The sequence below is a fragment of the Protopterus annectens genome, chromosome 2.part0, assembly GCF_019279795.1.
Source record: "Protopterus annectens isolate FY-2018-M chromosome 2.part0, PAN1.0, whole genome shotgun sequence".
In the NCBI taxonomy this organism is placed as follows: domain Eukaryota; kingdom Metazoa; phylum Chordata; order Ceratodontiformes; family Protopteridae; genus Protopterus; species Protopterus annectens.
Window position 1 is genome coordinate 1699458076 of NC_056728.1, and position 19018 is coordinate 1699477093.

General features: G+C 38.7%; 1 protein-coding gene across 1 annotated transcript in view; it reads left to right on the top strand.

Annotated features, from left to right (window-relative positions):
• Positions 1–19018, top strand: part of LOC122793773 (WD repeat-containing protein 49-like) — a 630038-nt gene that overhangs the window by 380573 nt on the left and 230447 nt on the right. The window contains exon 17 of the mRNA XM_044061963.1: positions 1386–1431. Coding sequence (XP_043917898.1) covers positions 1386–1431 — 46 coding nt within the window. The remainder of the gene's footprint in view (positions 1–1385; positions 1432–19018) is intronic.

Genomic DNA, 19018 nt, shown 5'->3' on the forward strand with positions numbered 1-19018 from the left:
GAAGCAGGGGAGGAGGGATTGCAATGCCTTGCATTCTATGATTATTTTTTTATTCATTTGATCACAGTTTGGCATCTGAGGTGTATTCACTCAACAAAGTGTCTGTTACTGCTGGGCATGTGTAAATAAGACATATAAAGGTATTACAAGTTTTGCTAAACATGTGTGTGTTTGTGTGTGCATGTGTGCATGTGTGTGTTTGTGTGTGTGTGTGTGTGTGTGTGTGTGTGTGTGTGTGTGTGTGTGTGTGTGTGTGTGTGTGTGTGTGTGTGTGTGTGTGTGTGTCTAGACATTAAATACTTATATAACTTATATTTTGGATGTAAAAGACTTCCTGCAACAACAACAATAATTACATCTGCTACAACAAGTTTGAAACATTAGATGGAGGAACTATTTTACATCAAAAATATAAAAAAATATATAGTAATAAGAAAAAAACAAAACAATTTACCAAATAGCCAATTATCTGAGTGCAATAATGCCTTCCAGGGTGGATGCTACTCTGGAATTATGACCCCTCCAGGGAGGTGGTAAGGCCCTCTACTTGTGACATCAGGACTCACAACACTGCTGGGCATCCATTAATCCCCTGATAATGCCCACCCTGGAGGGCATTATTGCTGCTTAGTGTTTTACAGTAAACAAGAATTAGATGTTCTTATTACCTTTCTGTAACAGAGACATCAGTGTTTTTTGCACATACGGACTTCCTCATTCACAAAGTGTGCCCATTATGGTTTGTAACAAATGAACTGCATAATGAGTTAGCACTGAGGTACTTCCCATTAACTTCTTCCTGATGTGAATTCTCAATCTCTAATTTGCAGATAACTTATTAACAGGACTGAGACATGAAAGCAGCTTATTTGTTGTATTTTTCATCCAAATTGAATCCTAAACTTCAAAACATTTTTTTGAGTTTTTATTTTTTTATTTTATTTATTTATTTATTGACATCTGGACATTAGCAGCAGGTGCTTAATGTTCTCTACTGATTAAAGAAATCCATCCAGTTGTACTTTTCAAAGCATTTTTGTTTTACTGTAGCAAATATTTTTTTTATACAGTCATAGCATTTTCACATGTAGACTTTTTTTTTCTATAGCTTTAAGACATGGCAGATAGCAGTTTTGCGGTAGCAAATGTAAGTCATGGTTGAAGAAGAAGAGGCATGAAGATCTTAGATCAAATGTCATTTAAAATAAATTGTTGTCTACTATAACCATGTCATATGAACAAAATGCCTGCACTGTCTTGGAGGTATCAATAGACAGCCAAGGAAGACTTTTAAATATTTATTACCAATATTAGCATGTTATAAATAGTGCTTTACTGCCATACAATAACAGTTCTTAACATCTTCTAAACTTGTGTGTTAAAAGGTATATAATATCAGTGGGATGGAACAGAAGAATCAACATTTTTCCGGTAAGTGATCAGACAAGAAGTAGCCATATGTAAAATAAGGAATTTTAATTATATATGTGTATATATATATATGTGTGTGTGTGTGTGTGTGTGTGTGTGTGTGTGTGTGTGTGTGTGTGTGTGTGTGTGTGTGTGTGTGTGTGTGTGTGTGTGTGTGTGTGTGTGTGTGTGTGTGTGTGTGTGTGTGTATACTAAATGATCTCTGAGAACTGCTGGGGCTGGCATAAGTATCCTTAAATAGAAAAGGAAGTGAGTTAAAAAGATGGGTCATGATCAAGAATTTTCATTGTACTTTTTGTAAACCTATATTCATGTTGTTTTGTTTAATTCAAGTTACATAATATATATCTGCACATTCAGTCTCTGGTAAAATGAAAGCATCTATCTCTGGCTGTGAATACGTGTTTTCTTTCCTATGTTCTCATGTGTCCTCTAACTCCAGATGGGGGAAAAGGGTGTTCTTGCCACATCATTATACAAGTGCTACTGTCTTCAGTGTAGTGTGCCATGATAGCTGCAGCCACTAATGGATTATTTTTCACAACATTTAAGCAGCCACACATGGCAGCATTGGAAGATAGTGTATTCATTAAGTCTTGTTGAAGCATATAGTTTCATGTCCTCTTCAGTTTCCAGAAATTTCTTAATTGGTTGTTCACTTAATGATCTTCTCTGTCAAACGTGAAGTAGTTGGTTGTGGAGATCATCTCATGCTATAAGTTTTCACTGATATTTGCTGGGGAAATTCAGCAAGCACTATGGAAGCTCTTCTTCTCATGATACAGTTGTGTAGGAGTAGATAGTATTAATAAGGTTTATTAACACAAGACAAGAAATATAAGAAAGGGTAGTCATGAGAAGGGACTGTTTACAAGTATTTACATGCATGTGGTGCTGCATAGTTTGTAATGAATAGGAGAGTAATTTAAGAGAAACACAGAGTGGACTTCTGTATAGATAAATATGGCTAGAGTTTGGTAGGGAAATCATGTTATGATTCCAAAACAACTAAATTTGTATTATTGTTGCAGGTATTGTTTGAGCTGCTTAGAGAAGGAGGCAATAGTAGAAAGTAGATTTAGTGTAGTGAGTAGGGAGGTCCAGATTGGTGGGGCAAGGTATTAGAAGGCCATGTCAACACAGCTTAGAAAAATTCTGAGGTGTCATGAGGGTTGCTTTGGTAGAATCCAATAAACTGAAAGAGAGCTTGAGAATTCTTTGCAGTGTAGGGTGATGTAAGGCTTGGCATTCTGTGAGAGCTGAAAACACACTCTGGAACCTATGAACCTATGAACAACTGATACGACTGTGTGTGGGTGGAAACTGTGCTTGGAACAGGTCAATTCTGAAGAAACTGCCATTCAGACATTTATAAAAAAAAATTCATTGTGAAGATGAGGCCATAGAGCAGAGGTCTCAAACTCTCTGACCGTGGGACTCTGTATGATGTGCAAATCACCTAGTAAATAAAACATGTAGGAGTGTGTGTGTGTGTGTTTGTATTTGTGTGCATGTGTGTGTGTGTGTGTGTGTGTGTGTGTGTGTGTGTGTGTGTGTGTGTGTGTGTGTGTGTGTGTGTGTGTATGCATGTCTGTGTGTCTGTGCTCATGCCTATACATATGCATATGTGTGACTCTGACTGCTGTGTGTGTGTGTGTGTGTGTGTGTGTGTGTGTGTGTGTGTGTGTGTGTGTGTGTGTGTGTGTGTGTGTGTGCGCGCGCGTGTGTGTGTGTGTGTGTGTTAAGCTTTTTTTGGTTACAATTTGTCTGGTCCATGCCTCAGTGGATTCATCCTCATCCACCCCTCAAGCCATTTGAGTTCGAAACCACTGCCACACAGGGAGAGTTCATGTATGGGAAGGAAGTCGTTTACATTGTCAAAGCTTTGAAGTGAGCTATAAAGATAGCAGTAGTAGTGAAGTTTCCACCATTCATTAAACAGTAGATTACATTTGTTAAGGTAAGCAGGGCAGTGTTTGTGTAATGAGCTTTTTTTCCTAAATCCTTGATTATCCATGCCGGTGACTGGTGAGAAGCCAGTAGCCTTCAATTTGCTCTTTTAGTTAACATGCTACTGGCTTTTCAAGAATGTAGGCTAATGGAGATAACAGTGCATAGGGCTGAATGAGTCTGGGGCAGAGGTTCATAGGTTCATAGGCTGGTACTAGGCTATCGGCCCTAGGACCTATGCAAGCCTAGCCATAACAATTCCCTGGATATTTCTTCCCACAATATTTACTTCTCTGGGCCCCTGTCTAGCAGGGCGACTGACATGATCCCTGGGGTGAATTTCCTATCTCCCATCCAATCATCAAGGTTCCTTTTGAAGAGGGCCAATGAGGCACTCTGCTTGACATGTATGGGCAGTCTATTCCAGAGTATGGGGAGTCTCTGGGTCAGGAACCTATCCCTCCAGCATGTTTTGTTCATTGTGATGACAAGGTTTAGATCTCTGGAGCATGTGGCTCTGAGGGATTGGGATTTCTTTAAGTGGAGCATGTCCAACAGCTCAGGGTTTGACATGGCCTTGTATGTTAAGCAGAGATCGCCTCTGAGTAGACGATATGCCACAGAGTATAGCTGGAGTTTTTTTAGATGGTCAGCATATGGCATCTGCTTTAGGCCTGTGATTATTTTAGTGAGGTATTTCTGTGGTCTTTCCAGCTGTTGCAGATGTCTTGTGAGGTACATACCAAACGAGGCATTATACTCTATAATGGGTCTAATGAGGAATGAGTACATTGGGACAATGACCTCCTTTTACTGGATGAAAAGCCCTTAGTGATGAGGTGTACCACATAGAAGGATTTCCTGACTGTTGTGGCGATGTGGTTATCGAAAGTGAGACCACTGTCCACCTGTGTCCCTAAGTCTCTCATCACACTTTCGATGTTTAGTGTCCTGCAACCTATGTGGTAATTCATGGGTACATGTTTTTTCCAAAGGGGATAACTATACATTTCTTGGCATTAAGCCTGAGCCCATGGCTTTGGCACCAGGCATCTGTTTCTGTAAGGGCCTTTTGTAGAATATCCACATCATTTGGGGATTCAATAATGGCTCCCAGTTTGCAGTCATCTGCAAACTTTGTTAGCCAGAGTCCCTTAGTGTTGGCCTGTACTTCAGAGAAGTAGATGCCAAACAAGAGTGGTCCCAGGACTGAACCCTGAGGTACTCCACTTGTCACTTGTCTGGAGCTGGATTTGGAGTCGGCTACTTTTACAGTCTGGGTTCTGTCAGTAAGTCAGTTGGCAACTCATCGAGTGACGTAGGGATTAATGCACACCTTGGTAAGTTTATCTATGATTCCAGAGTGGGGGATGGTGTTGAAGGCCTTGGCGAGGTCCAGATAGGCTGTGTGGACCACCTTACCCTCATCCACAGCTCTGGAGACTGATTCGAAGAAGTCAATCAGATTCAGGAGACAAGATCGGCCCTTCACAAACCCAAACTGGGTGGGGTCCAGTGTTTGAAGGTTGCCAATGTCTTTGTTTATAAGTTCCATGATAATGCGTTCCATGCCCTTGCAGATCAGGCTTGTCAGACTGATGGGACAGTAGTTCCCGGGATCCAAGGTGGATCCTCCCTTGTGGAGTGGGATAACTGTAGCTGTGCGCCACTCAGTGGGCACAAAACCTGAGGTGAGGCTTTGATTAAACATGACACTTAGGTGAAGTGCCAGTTCATTTTGTAGTTCATGTAGTACACAGCCTGGGATGTCATCTGGTCCCATGGATGCTGTATTCTTAGCTTTGGAGAGTGCGGTTTCTACCTGTGTGGCCGTGATTATCGGAATTTGGCAATCTTTTGGTATTGAGATGGGCCCTTTAGGGGGTGAGAGGGGGGTGACGTTGGCATTAAATCGATCTGCCAAGATATTGGCAATATCCTTGGGATCAGTATATTTAATGCCATTCTGTTGTAGCTCAGAGCAGATCTGAGTATTGCCATTTAGATTCTTGACATAACTATAGAATGCCTTGTGGCTGTCTTTGGAATCTTTGGCAATTTTATTTTCGTAACTAGCTTTTGAGGATTTTATGAGGGATCTCAGCTTCTTACTGAGGCTGGTGAGGGAGTTTTTTGCATCCTGGGATTTTCTTCTTTTTTGCAACAGTTTCTTTCTTCTGTTGTATAGTTTGTTTATAGCAGGGGACCACCAGATTGGCTTCCTTTTTTTGGAGAAGAGCATCTTGGTTCTATTTGGGATGGCACGATTCATGCACGAGTGGATGTGCTCGTACAGTGCTTTAGTGTAGGATTCTGCAGTTGAACTTCCAAATCCCGTCTGCGTGGGTGTTGCGAAGTTTGTCACGTCTGAGTTCAGTAGCTTGAAGTTGGCTTTGGAGAAGTTTTTTAAGGAGGTTTCCTTACTGGGGGGTGGGGGTGGGATGTGGATGTCAAAGGTGATTTGCTTATGGTTAGACCTGACCAATGATGGGGTGACCACTGGTGTGGAGCATCTATCTCCCATGTTGGTAATGACCAGGTCTAGGATATTGGAGCCCCTGGTGGGACAATGGATTAGTTGATCCAGGGAGTTGGAATTTATGAATTCCAAGAACCGTTGGGAAAAGGAGTTGGTACCCGAGCAGTTTTCCCAATTAATGGCAGGGTAGTTGAAATCACCCAGTATTAAGGTGTTTGGTTGTATCTTAGTATTTTCCAGTATGTTTAGAAAGGTGTAGTGAGAATCTTGGGGCATGGTGGAGGATCTGTAGCAAGCTACAATTTGGATTGCAGTCTTACCTAGTGTTAGTTGCACCTGGAGAATTTCAGATGCATTGTGTTGGGCAACTAGCCTGGAGGTGTGAATATCCTTGGTGAATATGGACACTCCTCCACCTTTAGTGTTTCGGTCTTGGTTTTGTGGCCAAAAAGTGTGGTAAGAATTGTAGCCTGGTATTGCAGGGGTGCTCTCTGGAGCCTTGAACCAGGTCTCAGTTACTGCACAGATATCAATGTTCTCCATTTTTAGGAGTGCCTCGAGAGAGTGCATTTTGAGGTTTAGACTTCTAGCATTGAGTAGCAATACCTTCAGATTTTGCATTCTTGTATCTGTTACAGTGGTGGCTTTATCCTTTGAACCTTGCCTAAAAAAGGCACTATAGGGGTGGCAAGAGCTTTAGCCAGTAATCCGAATCCCAGGGGTGACAGGTGCAGACCATCTCTGGCGAAGCATTGTGGTTTGTCGATCATGTCCTCCCAGGCAGACAAATACTGGATCCCCTTTAAATGACACCAGAAGCGTATCCAATTGTTGAAGTCAATCATTTTGTCCTTATACTGTGGTATCATTCTGGGTGAAGGCAGGATGCTACTTAGGGCTAGGGTCATACCTGCCTGGGTCACATGATCCAAGAGCTCTTCCATGTCTCTTTTCATTTAGTCCAGGGAGGTACATCTCAAGTCATTCACTCCAGCATGGACAATGACAGAGCCGTATTTGTACTTGTTGTGGAGTGACTTGAGTGCATATGTTATGTGGCGGATCCTGGCACCCGACAGGCAGCTGACTGTAATTTTCTCCTTGTTCAGCCTGGTGAGTGGGACATCAGTGTGCCTGACTATAGAGTCATCTATGACTAAAGTGTTGGGTACATTGTCTTGCCTTAGGGGCTGTTGTTGGGTGGCACACTGGTGTTGTGAGCTATGTGTCACTTTGGTTGTGACTGGTGTTTGTTTGTATTTCGGCTTCAGAGGTCCTTGTTGCTTGTGCAGGTTAATGTTAAGGGCCTCAGCATATGTGGGTTTAGTGTTGCTATGTGTGGGTGTTGATGGTGTGGGTTTTGAAGGGCTATGAGTTGCTTGAGGTGTAATGCAGGTGTTAACCTTCTCCTCTTGACTGTCTAGCACAATCTTGGCTGGAGAGAGCTTTGCTTCCAGTTTGGCTATGTAAGTGCATCTCTAGCATGTTGTAATGTAGTGTGCAAATTGTTTTGGGATAGGGATAGTGGTTGTAGTTTTCCAGGTTTCTGAAAAAAGAAACATCAGCACAAAGTGACTTATTCATCATGTGATGTAGTTAAATGGCAGTAAAGGTATTACAAGTTTTGATAAACTTGGAAAATAGACTATTTGATCCAGGTCTGCCATAGTTGGAAATCTTTAGCAGTCATTGTTGATATTAATTACTGTAACTGGTTTACATGTTAAAATCAGTAACAAAGATGGATTTAGCAGAAGGATTTAGCAGAGGTATTGGGTTTTGTCTGGGGAGTATGAGTATATCAGATGATAAGCTATGTTAAAAATATTCTGCAAATGTAATTGCCATTAGTTCTACATCAGATGTTGGAAGCCTACCTGTTGTTAGGGAAGTTAGATATGTGGTGCATACCTGCCCTGTAAGGTTGTTTCTTTCCCACCAGACAACTTTTGAATTTCTGAAAAGGCCTTGCAATGCTTCATTAGGTAGGACACATTTGATTTATTTGCCAAGCATTTGAATTCTTAGTAAAGAGAACTGTTCATAATTTCTGGGAGCCTATTAAGTTTGTATTTCTCCATTCTGATTTCCTCTCAAGGAACAGAACTATAATTTGCTTAGAAATTTATGAATTAATTCTTGATAATATGTATTAGAAAGCTTTTCCTAGGCTGCAACTGCATTTTCTTGTGTGGAAATCTGGCATTTCACCATTGTATTTTTGTTGTAAAAATAAAGGAGTTGTTTCCCTACCCTAAAGTCAAGCAACTGTGGAGTTAGCTTATATAACAGTCATGAAGATGTGGGAGTGCAGGGGGCCTACCCCATGTAGAAATGTTTTTAAAGTGCATGTGTTTTAAAGTCAATGCTTTATAGTTGTCCATGTTAAATGTGGAACACAGTGTAAATTGCTTACCATGTACCCATCTGGTCCTTGTGTTTCAGCAGTGCAATATTGAAAAAAGGTATAACTACATGCATTACTGCCACCTGTTTCACAAAGTGCACCTACAGGTAGTATAAAGCTTGCCAGTGGGTAATTAATAAGGTATACCATCCGGCTTTAGTTTCATTTGGTCCATTGGATTTCTTGTTTGGCAATAAAATGTCACCATACCATGTTCAGTTTAACCAATAAATGTCAATGCTTTGAATCATCCTGATCATATCAATTAATTTTATTTTATTTAATGATGAAGGAAAGAGACAGTTTTCCTGTCTAGTATCACATTTGAGGACATTTAATATCTCATATCTTCTAAGGTTTTCACCACTGCCTCAATAAGTTTCCATCTGTCCTGTACATTTGTTTGTGCCCCCCACAATGAACATGCTTAAGCTTCCAACCTTCCATATGACTGACCCCCTCATTCCTCCTTAGGGCAAGAGCTGGATATTTCTTTCAGATTCATGATGACATCCCTATGGCCCATTCAGTCTGTAAGCAGAAAAAAAGCCCATAGACCAGTTTTGTCCCATTGGCTGTAAAAGTTAGGTGCCAGGAGTGGGGCATTGTTCACATGAGGTTGGTCCATCCCACACTAATCCGTTATCTAGCTTCCTCACTGCAGCTAGTGATTTTCAGTGGAATCCACTGCTCTAGGAAAATACATGTGACTATACAAGCCTCAAGGAAATCCGCCCAGATTATATGTGATATGAGCTACACCAACCGAATAGCTGTTACCTTTTGGGAATAGTGATATAGTGGCTCATACCACTTCTCTATTCCCATTTCTGGGAAGACTGCAACCTTCCTCTGCTCTGCCAAAACCCAATCTGCTATTCAAACTGAGGTTGTCTGGGTTGTTGTCAGGGCTTTAACCCCTGTGCCAATGTGCTGGGATGCCCCAAGTCTTTTGCAAATGTTTTTGCAGGTTCACCTTCTACCATCCATATTGTTTGTTTATTCTCAGGGTCTGCAGTCCTTTCCATAAAATAATATTTTTCATATCCATTGAAAATGTGTTTCCAACAGTTTCCTAACTGTATCCTTGGCCCTTTCTGTAATCTGTTATTATGATAAGTTTGCTGTTGGGAGCATGTTATTGTTCAGCACTTTACTCTGGATACTGACCCTTAATAAGTCTAGATTTGTACACAGACTGCAATGAAACATCAGCTTAGCTGATCTTTCTATCACAATAGCATAATTACCCTATATATCAATGCCAGTGTGAAATGTGGGAATCACTGTATGATTTATAAAAAGTTAATTAAAACTCGTTTAAAAAGTAAAAAAATAAACTTTAATGAAAATTTAAATGAAATATATGAATCTTAGACTATGTTTAAACAGAAAAAAAGCAAATTACAGTCTCTAAATCAGAAAGGAAACAGATTTACATCTCATGAACTTTAGAAATTCCCAGTAGCCTGTGACTGGTAGAGTGGAAGGGACAAGGTGAAAATCAGATCTGTAGAATAAATGGAGGAAACATAATGTAGGCTACATATGTCAACAGTAAAATCTTGGAATGGATCAACCATTGAGCAGATAACCATGTAACTGCAAAATGGGGAAAGCATGTGCATTATGATGTGGATCGGAAAGTTCTAGAGAAGTGAAATTTTGTGTGTAAGCTGTAGATGGCTGCAGCCCTAATCAGGACTTTGCAGAGCTGCTGGCTCAGCAGGTAGTGCCGCTGTCTTTGATGCTGAAAGATTAGAAATTGTGGGTTCTATTTCTATACCATGGACTTGGATATATGTTTCATTACTGATATTGCAGTGCAGCATGTTGGGGGGGGGGCACTCCTGAGTGTGCCATCCTTTGCATGAGATGTTAAACCGAGGGCCCCATCTGCCTGAGTTATAGTAGCTAAGGTGGATGTAAAAGATCTCATGGCACTTACTGAAAAGAGTACAGAACATTTATTTATATCTTAAAATGTACATATTTAGAATTGTCAAGAAATAAAATTGTTCTCTCTCTCTCTCTCTCTCTATATATATATATATATATATATATATATAAAAGCACAGATCTTTGTGTTGATGTACAATACTTTTCCAGCATTAGGGGGTAAGACGGCTCCCTCCCATAAGGAAAAACAGTAGGCTACAGGGAAAACTGGTACTTGTGAGCAACAAAGCTGTTGGCTGGGAATCCTAAAAACATCATGCACAGTAAACGAGCTCAGCTGAGACTTTACAGTAATAAGGCAATTATAACTTGTTTAGAAATCAAAACCACTTTATTGAAAAATCACTAGATGAGCGTTTCCGCCCTTAAACAAGCTTCATCAGATCTAAATCCAGTTTACATGATATACAGTATTTAACACTTCTGTTTACTAGTAATACTATTCCTGACAAATGCACTGGAATTTGAAATGAGTGTTAAAACTTTACTCCATTAACTTATACAAGATTTTAATACTGGTTTACATACGCTCATTGTTTAATGCTGCTTAATCTGTTGATTTTTTTTCTGGTCTCATAATCAAGTCTGTCATGTACACATATTTATTATTTAGTGGAGTTAACCATATAAATGCACTTAATGCCACAGTACTGCTCTACACTGATCTGATTAAGCATCATTTACTTATTGGTAATTAAACAAAAGTGCTTTAGACTCCTGATTTTATTTATTTTGTTCTTTTTTCTTCCATCAGTTTCAATAACAATAGCAATAACAACACCATTTCATGTCGTCATAGTCACCCTACCATAATCATATCTCCAGGTATATGAAATAAACCTGCAGGTAAAAACAAGCTCGACTACACAGCTGACACGTATAAAACTTTTATTAAAGTTTTTTTTTTATTAAAGTTTTTTTTTTTTTTATTAAAGTTTTATACGTGTCAGCCGTGGTGGTCAAGCTTGTTTTTACCTGCTGGATTGCTGGATTGTATTTTGTGCTAACTCGACCTTCATTCATCTGGTATACTTGTGTTTGTTCTTTATATGTAATAAACCTCCCTAGCTTCAGTTTGTGGCCTGAGGCAATGCTGCGTTCCTGCCCTTATTAGATTCATCACTTCCTATTAATTAGCCCTAATTAGATTCATCACTTCCTATTAATTAGCCCTAGCGTCACATATTTAACGTCTCTTTTCAACAAAGATTCACACATTTGTTATATCCCCCCATCATAGACTCAGCTTGTGTTAGTTTAGAACCTGTAACATTTGCACTGTTTTAATATGTAAGACTATTGGCAGTAGACCTACGTATCTCTATTATTATACCTAACGTTCCTTTGTACTGTGTTAACAATCAATGTATTATTTTCTACTTGTTTCAGTTATAGCTGGATTAATATCTTGCTTTTACTTAACGATCAAGTAATTCAGTATACTACCAAGGACCAGACAGTCCATACAGTTTCATATTTTTCCACTCACCCTAGACATCTCTGCAAAGGTGTTTTGTAACAGGAACTGGTACAAGACTCACCTACTGGAGGCTCACTGATTCCCATGGGGGACTACACTTTGCTGTTTTACAGGGAATACTACTGTGACAACTTGTACCTATGATGCATGTTACTGACAACCTCTGACAAGTACCTGTTGTGACTGTATTTAGATGGAAGAAACTGATATAGAAGTCTGTTATCTCTTTCCTCATTTAACCCTGTTTGGGTCACTGTCATCAAATGCTGCACTTATACTAGATATACCACTAGAAAGTTGAATTCATCCTGTCATGGAAAGGGTGGGATGTTACCTGACATAAAGCATACAAGGTAGGTGCTCCCGTCACAAGTTCAGCCAGACTATCCTGACTAGCTGCAGTTATGACTACTACAATATAATACTTTAGGATTTTAATTTGACTAGTTGTCACATTTTTTTTACTACTTGCTGCCCCATCTAAACATGGCAAATAACATCTACATACCACAGATAGAATGACGTACTATAGTTATACATAGTCAGAGACAAGATTTATATAAGTGTTTGCATCAATTAGGCACTAGCCACATAGGATAAGAATACAGCACATAAGCTATAATCTATTAGCTACCAATAGGAGATATGCAGAACAGGTATGAAAGATGAGACTTATCCTATTATAGCTTGGATGAATAACCTATGACATACATGTATGACCCCCCAGCTTGAGTTAATTAACAATGATATCTGTGTTAAAGAAGATAAATACTGCATGTTGTCTAAACTGGAGTTAGATCTGACAAAGCTCGTTTAAGGGCAAAAGCATTCATCTATTCATTTCTCAATAAAGAAATTTAGATTCCTAAACAAGTTATAATTGCTTGATCACTCAAGTCTTAGCTGAGCTTGTTTACAGCACATGGTTCTTTTCTTCTGATTTTTTAGGATTCTCAACCAGCACCTTTGTTGCTTTCCCTGTGGTTTGTACATATGTGTATATATATATATATATATATATATATATATATATATATATATATATATATATATATACATGTTAACATAACTAAAGCTTTGGGTCAAGTTTAGAACTGAGCCGTGCTACTGTACATGGCTTTGTATACCATGGAATGGATTACAAAGCCCTTTCTGACTCATAAAACATTCAGTACAATGGTCCAGTGTAATGCAAAATCCTTTTGGTGATCCTTCTCTGTTGCAACACAATCACTTATCCATATTCCAGCATGAGTAAATTAGAAAAAGTGCACCAAAACTATTCCAAGGGCATTCATGGATGTGAAAATTAAAGTTATTATGAACAATTAAAATATATGAACTTGAACAGTGTTTCGTAAAGATATTTAAGAAGGGACCTTATTCAGATATATAAAGTATTTAGAGACAACTACCTCTGTGAATGATGGGGTTATTAAAGCGCAGAAGAGAATCATCAGGCAGCCTTTATAATAAGAGATTATATAGGAATGAGGGATCTACTAATTGGTTCTCTGACAGAGTAGCTGATAGATGGCATAGACTACCAAATTATATTAAAGCAAGCACTAGTTTAGATACTTCTAATAACAACTTGGATACTTATTATGGGAATGGTTGTTCTGGTATATTAGAAAGCTAGAAGGGCATTATTGCCCATGCCTGTAGTCCCTAGGACAGGGGTGCATAGTATGCATTAGTGCACCAGGTGCTTCTGTTCACAATTGAATAAAACAGGGCATCAACTGTGCACAACTTGGAATTACCACATTTCAGTTCTTTGGATCACAATAGTTCATAGTTGCATACTAACGAATGTTTCTACCTTTCTGCATGCTATCTTGGTGAATCTTTCAGATTCTTTTGTTTATTATAGCGTTCTATGTCCACTTCTTTCTCCTTTTTGTTTCTCTTTCTCCAAAATTCCCATACAATATCATGTCTAATGTTATATTATCAAAACATTCTTGTCTAAATATCTTCGCTATGCTTTCTCAGAATGTTATATTCTTTAAACACATGTATTGTAGTTTCTTCCCCATGCACTTTTACTTTACAAATCTCTCCATTTTTATCCAAATATGACTCATCTCCACCTTAACTGGAAGTTTATTTAAAGAAAACCTCCAAAGGCTATCCTATCATTTGTAGATATATTATTCTGTTAGCTAACCTGTCTCCTGGATATCCCCTTTGCTGTCTTTCTTCTAACTCCTCTCATGCTTCTACTAAAAACTTTGCTCATTATATTATCAAACCATCGTTATCTTTTTACTTGTACAGCATCAATGTCAACCTTCCACAACCTAGTTTTTCTTACTATTGTATCCATACAATATCTAATTTTCTGGTTTTTCTCTCACCTTTTCTAATACTTTTCTATAAAGTAAAATATTTATTCAGTGTAATTTATCCTGTGATATTGTTCCTTTCCTATTTTATTTAACAAATAACACAGACATTAATATGTCAATGCTGCTGTAGTGTTGTCGCCTCACAGTAAGACGTTGTCCTGTTCGATTCTGAGCTAGAGCATGTTCTGTGTGGAGACATGTGTGAATGGGCGTACCTTCGTTGAAGGTTGTGCGTCAGGGCCGGCAACTCGGCACATAAAAATCTACTGCCAATCATTAGCAGACCGGAGTTCCGTTGTGGCGACCCCTAACCGTGAAAAGCCGAAAGACACAACAACTAATAGATTCAGTAATCCTAAGCCATCCTTTTTTTCTCATTATATATGATCTCTGTTTGAAGGGTTTTAACCTGGACCCCCCGAAAATATAAAAATAACTTGAATTCATTCTTTCTTTAATGTCTTTTTATAACTCACAATATCTATATTTTTCTACTAGTCAAATAAACCATCTTCTTTTCTCTATCTTCTCGAATTTTTAGTCTTGTTACTGCCTTGCCCTCTCCTTCCTTCTAAACAGTATTACCAGTAATTCTATTTCTATCTCATTAAAATAAATTCCCCTATTAACCTTTACACCAAAGCCACACACTTTAAATCCTTTTCCACTTGTAACAGCATTTCTTTTACTCTTGCATTATGTTACTTACCAATACCAGATGATCTGCATAGGACACTACTATCAATAATTTCACCCGCTCCTTTATGTACCAGTCTTACTTCACTCTGCTCTTTGTATAACTGCATTCATTATTATTACAGAAACTGTACTGCTCATGTGGCACCCCTGCCTCATTTCCCTTTCTCATTGTTACAATCCCGCTACCAGTCATTTGTATTTACTATTATTCTGGAATTCTCATACACCGATTTCAACAAGTGTATAACTTTTTCTCCTATACCATATTCATTCAGTGTTCTCATATTTTAAGTACTGTTTATATAAGCAAAGGCTTCTTTTAAATATTGCAGACTATCATTATCCCCTCCTTTCTATCCCTAAAAACAGCATGCACCACCTCTTTAATTAGATGTAGCATTTCCTTTCCTTCCTCTTCTACCCCATAGAAACTGTCTCCATCTGCAAATTCTAACATGCGGGAAAACCTCTCACGAATAAGTTTCATTCCAATCTTATAATCACTATTATAGGAGGCTGTTGGTCATGAGTTATATGTGTAGTCCTTTTCTCCATACTATTTGCAACACCCTCTCATTTGTAGCATCTTACAGTAGCCATTCATTTAAATCTGCACAGAATATCTTTTAACTTTTTTTCTATACTTCTATAAAACTTGTAGTCTTAATATCTATACCCAGGGAAGACTGTTAATTCACCTTATTTAGCATAATATTCAGTTTCTTTGTTGTTATTTTATTTTGTAATGCATTTTCTTTTCATTGCCAAACTTAAATGCATTCCATCTATATCCCAAATCCATACATTTTTCTTCATATGTAGTGCTTACATAATTCTCAGATGTAGAAATAATCTCTCCACACTTAATTTTACTTTTCCTTTATTCAGTCCATTTGTACCACATCAGAATTTACTTTCTTTGAGAAAAACAGATTATATTCTTTCCTCCTTTCTTTTAAATCATATCTTTGTCTAATATACATATCCCTTATCATCTAATTATTCGTTTCATATATTTCTTTTTTGTTTAAACATTGTACTCTGTCACTCAGCAGCCTTCTCTTACTCTTCGCTTAACTCATTATAGGACAATAGACATTACAAGACACCTGAACCTCGAGGCCATTTCCACCATGCCAGTACCCACCCTTACGCCTTGCTTCTGCTGTCAAGGAGGGTCATGCTCATCATACAAGGTGAATTTGAGAAACCCCCATCCAGTTATCTGGTTCCTTTCTAAATGCAGACACTGCTTAATTTGTAGACAGACTTGATTCCAGAGAAGGGGTAGGCATTTTGTTTTCTACTTTTTGCTGAATGTTACATTCCTCTAACTCCAAATAACTCCAAATAATCGCTATGTACTTTCCTTTCAAGAATTTAGGATTATGTTCCACACAAAATATCTGCCCATCTTTCTTTCCAGTTTTACTTTAATATGAACCACAAGGTGTTCTTACCCTGCCATCAGCTTGTTTCACCACCAGTGCATAGCTCTGATTTTTTGCTGTGAATCAATTTCAGTGTAATTCTGTTCTGGATTCTTACCCTTCTCCTCCAGCTCGCATGAGAGAACAGCCTTCTTTATTGTTCTGTGATTGTGTCAGTCCCTTGTAATTGACACTAATAGCATATGCCTAAGCAGCTGTGAGTCATCAGTTCCTAAAGGGAACTTTTTGCCCATCACCTGTCCCCAGGACAGATCATCTCCTTCTGCCAGCTCTGACTAATCTATCATATGTAAATGCTGCTGATTATCTGACCCTCCATTCAACAGCTTTGTAACTATTATAATGTCAAGTTGCGCCATTATCTCATCTATTGCTACTCCACTCTGCCCACTCACATAAGTGTTTCTTCCAGCATCTTGTGTGTTCCCCCTCCATTCTCATTCCAGGAAGCACCACTCTAGCATCACCCGTAGAAAGGGTTGGGGAATTTCTACTAAGTTGTAGCTAAATTTCTTTTAGTCATCGTGAACAGTACCTCATGTCTCATGTGAAAATAGACCGCATGTGAAGAGGGATTGGCCTGGTCAAAAATAAATAAATAAATAAATAAAATTGTAGTAGGTAGTATTGCAGTAATACATGTAAGAAGGTACAAGTGCATGAATGACCTGATCTGGATGGATGGATGGCATTCTTTAGAAGACAAAAAGACATCTCTGCATTGGCTGTCCCTCCCACTATCTAGCATCATTTAAATGTTATTTGATTGCAATAGCCAACATGAATAGATCTAAACATATGGCCACAACAAAACCTAAGTTGCCATACAGGGAACCAAGTTAACTACACCCCTCATTCAGTAGAAGAGTCCCACCCCTTTTTACATATATAGGAGCGATAGTGCAGAGTCTGGTAGTCAGTGCACAGGATAAAGGCTGAGTTATTAATGAACTGCTTCCTGTAGACAAGGGTACAGAGTTTGATTCCTTCCATTTCTATTTACTACTATGTGACTGTGTCTCTCAACCAGACAGTGCTTCTGGGTCACATCTGTAGAAGGACGCTTTGTCCAGTGGACTTGCCCCTATACAAAAAGATGAAATAAAAAAATTCTAAGGTCACTATATAAGTTAGTGAAATATCCTTTAAAGTGCATAAACAGTTTTTCTTTATGAAATATGGCATTATCAAAAATAATGCCACTTGAACCGCATACAGCAAATGCTAGTTTAATGTTATGAGTTAAAACTTGATCCTTTCATGAAAATTTATAAGCCAGATCAAGAACAGATGACATTGTGTTCAGCTCTGTCTTCCAGAACTAAAACTACAGACAGAAATTAAAAAAAAAAAGAAAAAGGAAGTGTAGCCTGAAGTGACAAGATCCCTGTCTTAGATGGACTGAGATCCAGCTAATTTGTAGAAGTCCATCAACAGATATAAACTAACCAATTTTTCACCATTCCAAGGTCTGCCAACTTGTCAGAGGCAAAAGAAAAATTAGGCTGGCTAGCATTAGCATTACAATGATTCTTTACAACTGCTTGTCTTTCAATACCTCTCAAGGTGTGGCATCTACAAAATGAACAACAATAGAGCTAAAACAGGCCATTACTGCACTCCACAAGTTAGTCTTGGAAATGTAACCTCAATACTGCACGTTATTTGACATGCCAAGTATAAGCAAAACTACCTGATTTAATATATATATATATATATATATATATATATATATATGTGTGTGTGTGTGTGTGTGTGTGTGTGTGTGTGTGTGTGTGTGTGTGTGTGTGTGTATGTATGTATGTATAATTCTGAGATGAGCAATTCCAGCACTTAGAAACAGGGAGCCAGATAAGGAGAAAATCAACAGGGCTTCATCATAATGGATGTAAACAGGTGTTTTGTATTATATGCATAGGAGCACAGAAGACATGCTCTGACACCACTGTATGCTTGTATCTCAGGGTCACAGTGGGGTAAGAGGAAATCCATTATTGCCTCTATACTCTTCTCATTCTGGGATTCCCCAGTCTCTTCTCTGCCTACTCTCAATGAGGCCGCAACTTGTGATCACTCAAAGGGTGGCGTGTAGCTCTGTCCCTAGTGGTACATGGCTTCTATCCCTAGTGGTACATGGGTTGATATTTAGGAGTGCAGAATGATAATGAGAAGGGGCACTGGGACATGGCAGTGACTCAGCATAAAATATCAAGGAAGGTACAAATCAACATGGAAGAAAGGGGGCACTAGGCTGGAAATGTCCGGTCATCTGCACAGGGGTTAAATAATGAACACATCTCAGGAAGGAAAAAGGGGAAGGTATCTCATTAGAATGGCAGGGAATGGAAATATATTGTTGATGGAGGATTTAAGTAATACTGGAATAACTTGGCTATAGGCAAACCTAAGTACAGTGTTACATTTTTGATGGCCTACAGGAGGAAGGCCTTCATACTGTTAGTACTGGAGCCTGTTAAAGAAACGGTAGTCTTAGACCTGGTGTTTTAAAATGCATTAGGGGTCAGGATCTCATATCCAGATGTGGGCAGCCATTTTTGAGCAAATGATTACCAAATAGTGCAATTCATCACCACCTTCAGTATAGAGTCAAGTCCTTCAGAGCAAAAATAGTTAGTGCTTTAGGAAACGTCTTAACAAGTAGGTAGTGAAAATGGGAAGGATGAGTAATGTGTCAGGGGGGGGGGGGTTCACATCATTTTTCCAACAGTAATCTGTGAATCTTAAAAGAAAGAAATAAAATACACCATGCTTCTCAAATTGTGTGACTTTCATGGTGGGGGAAGCATA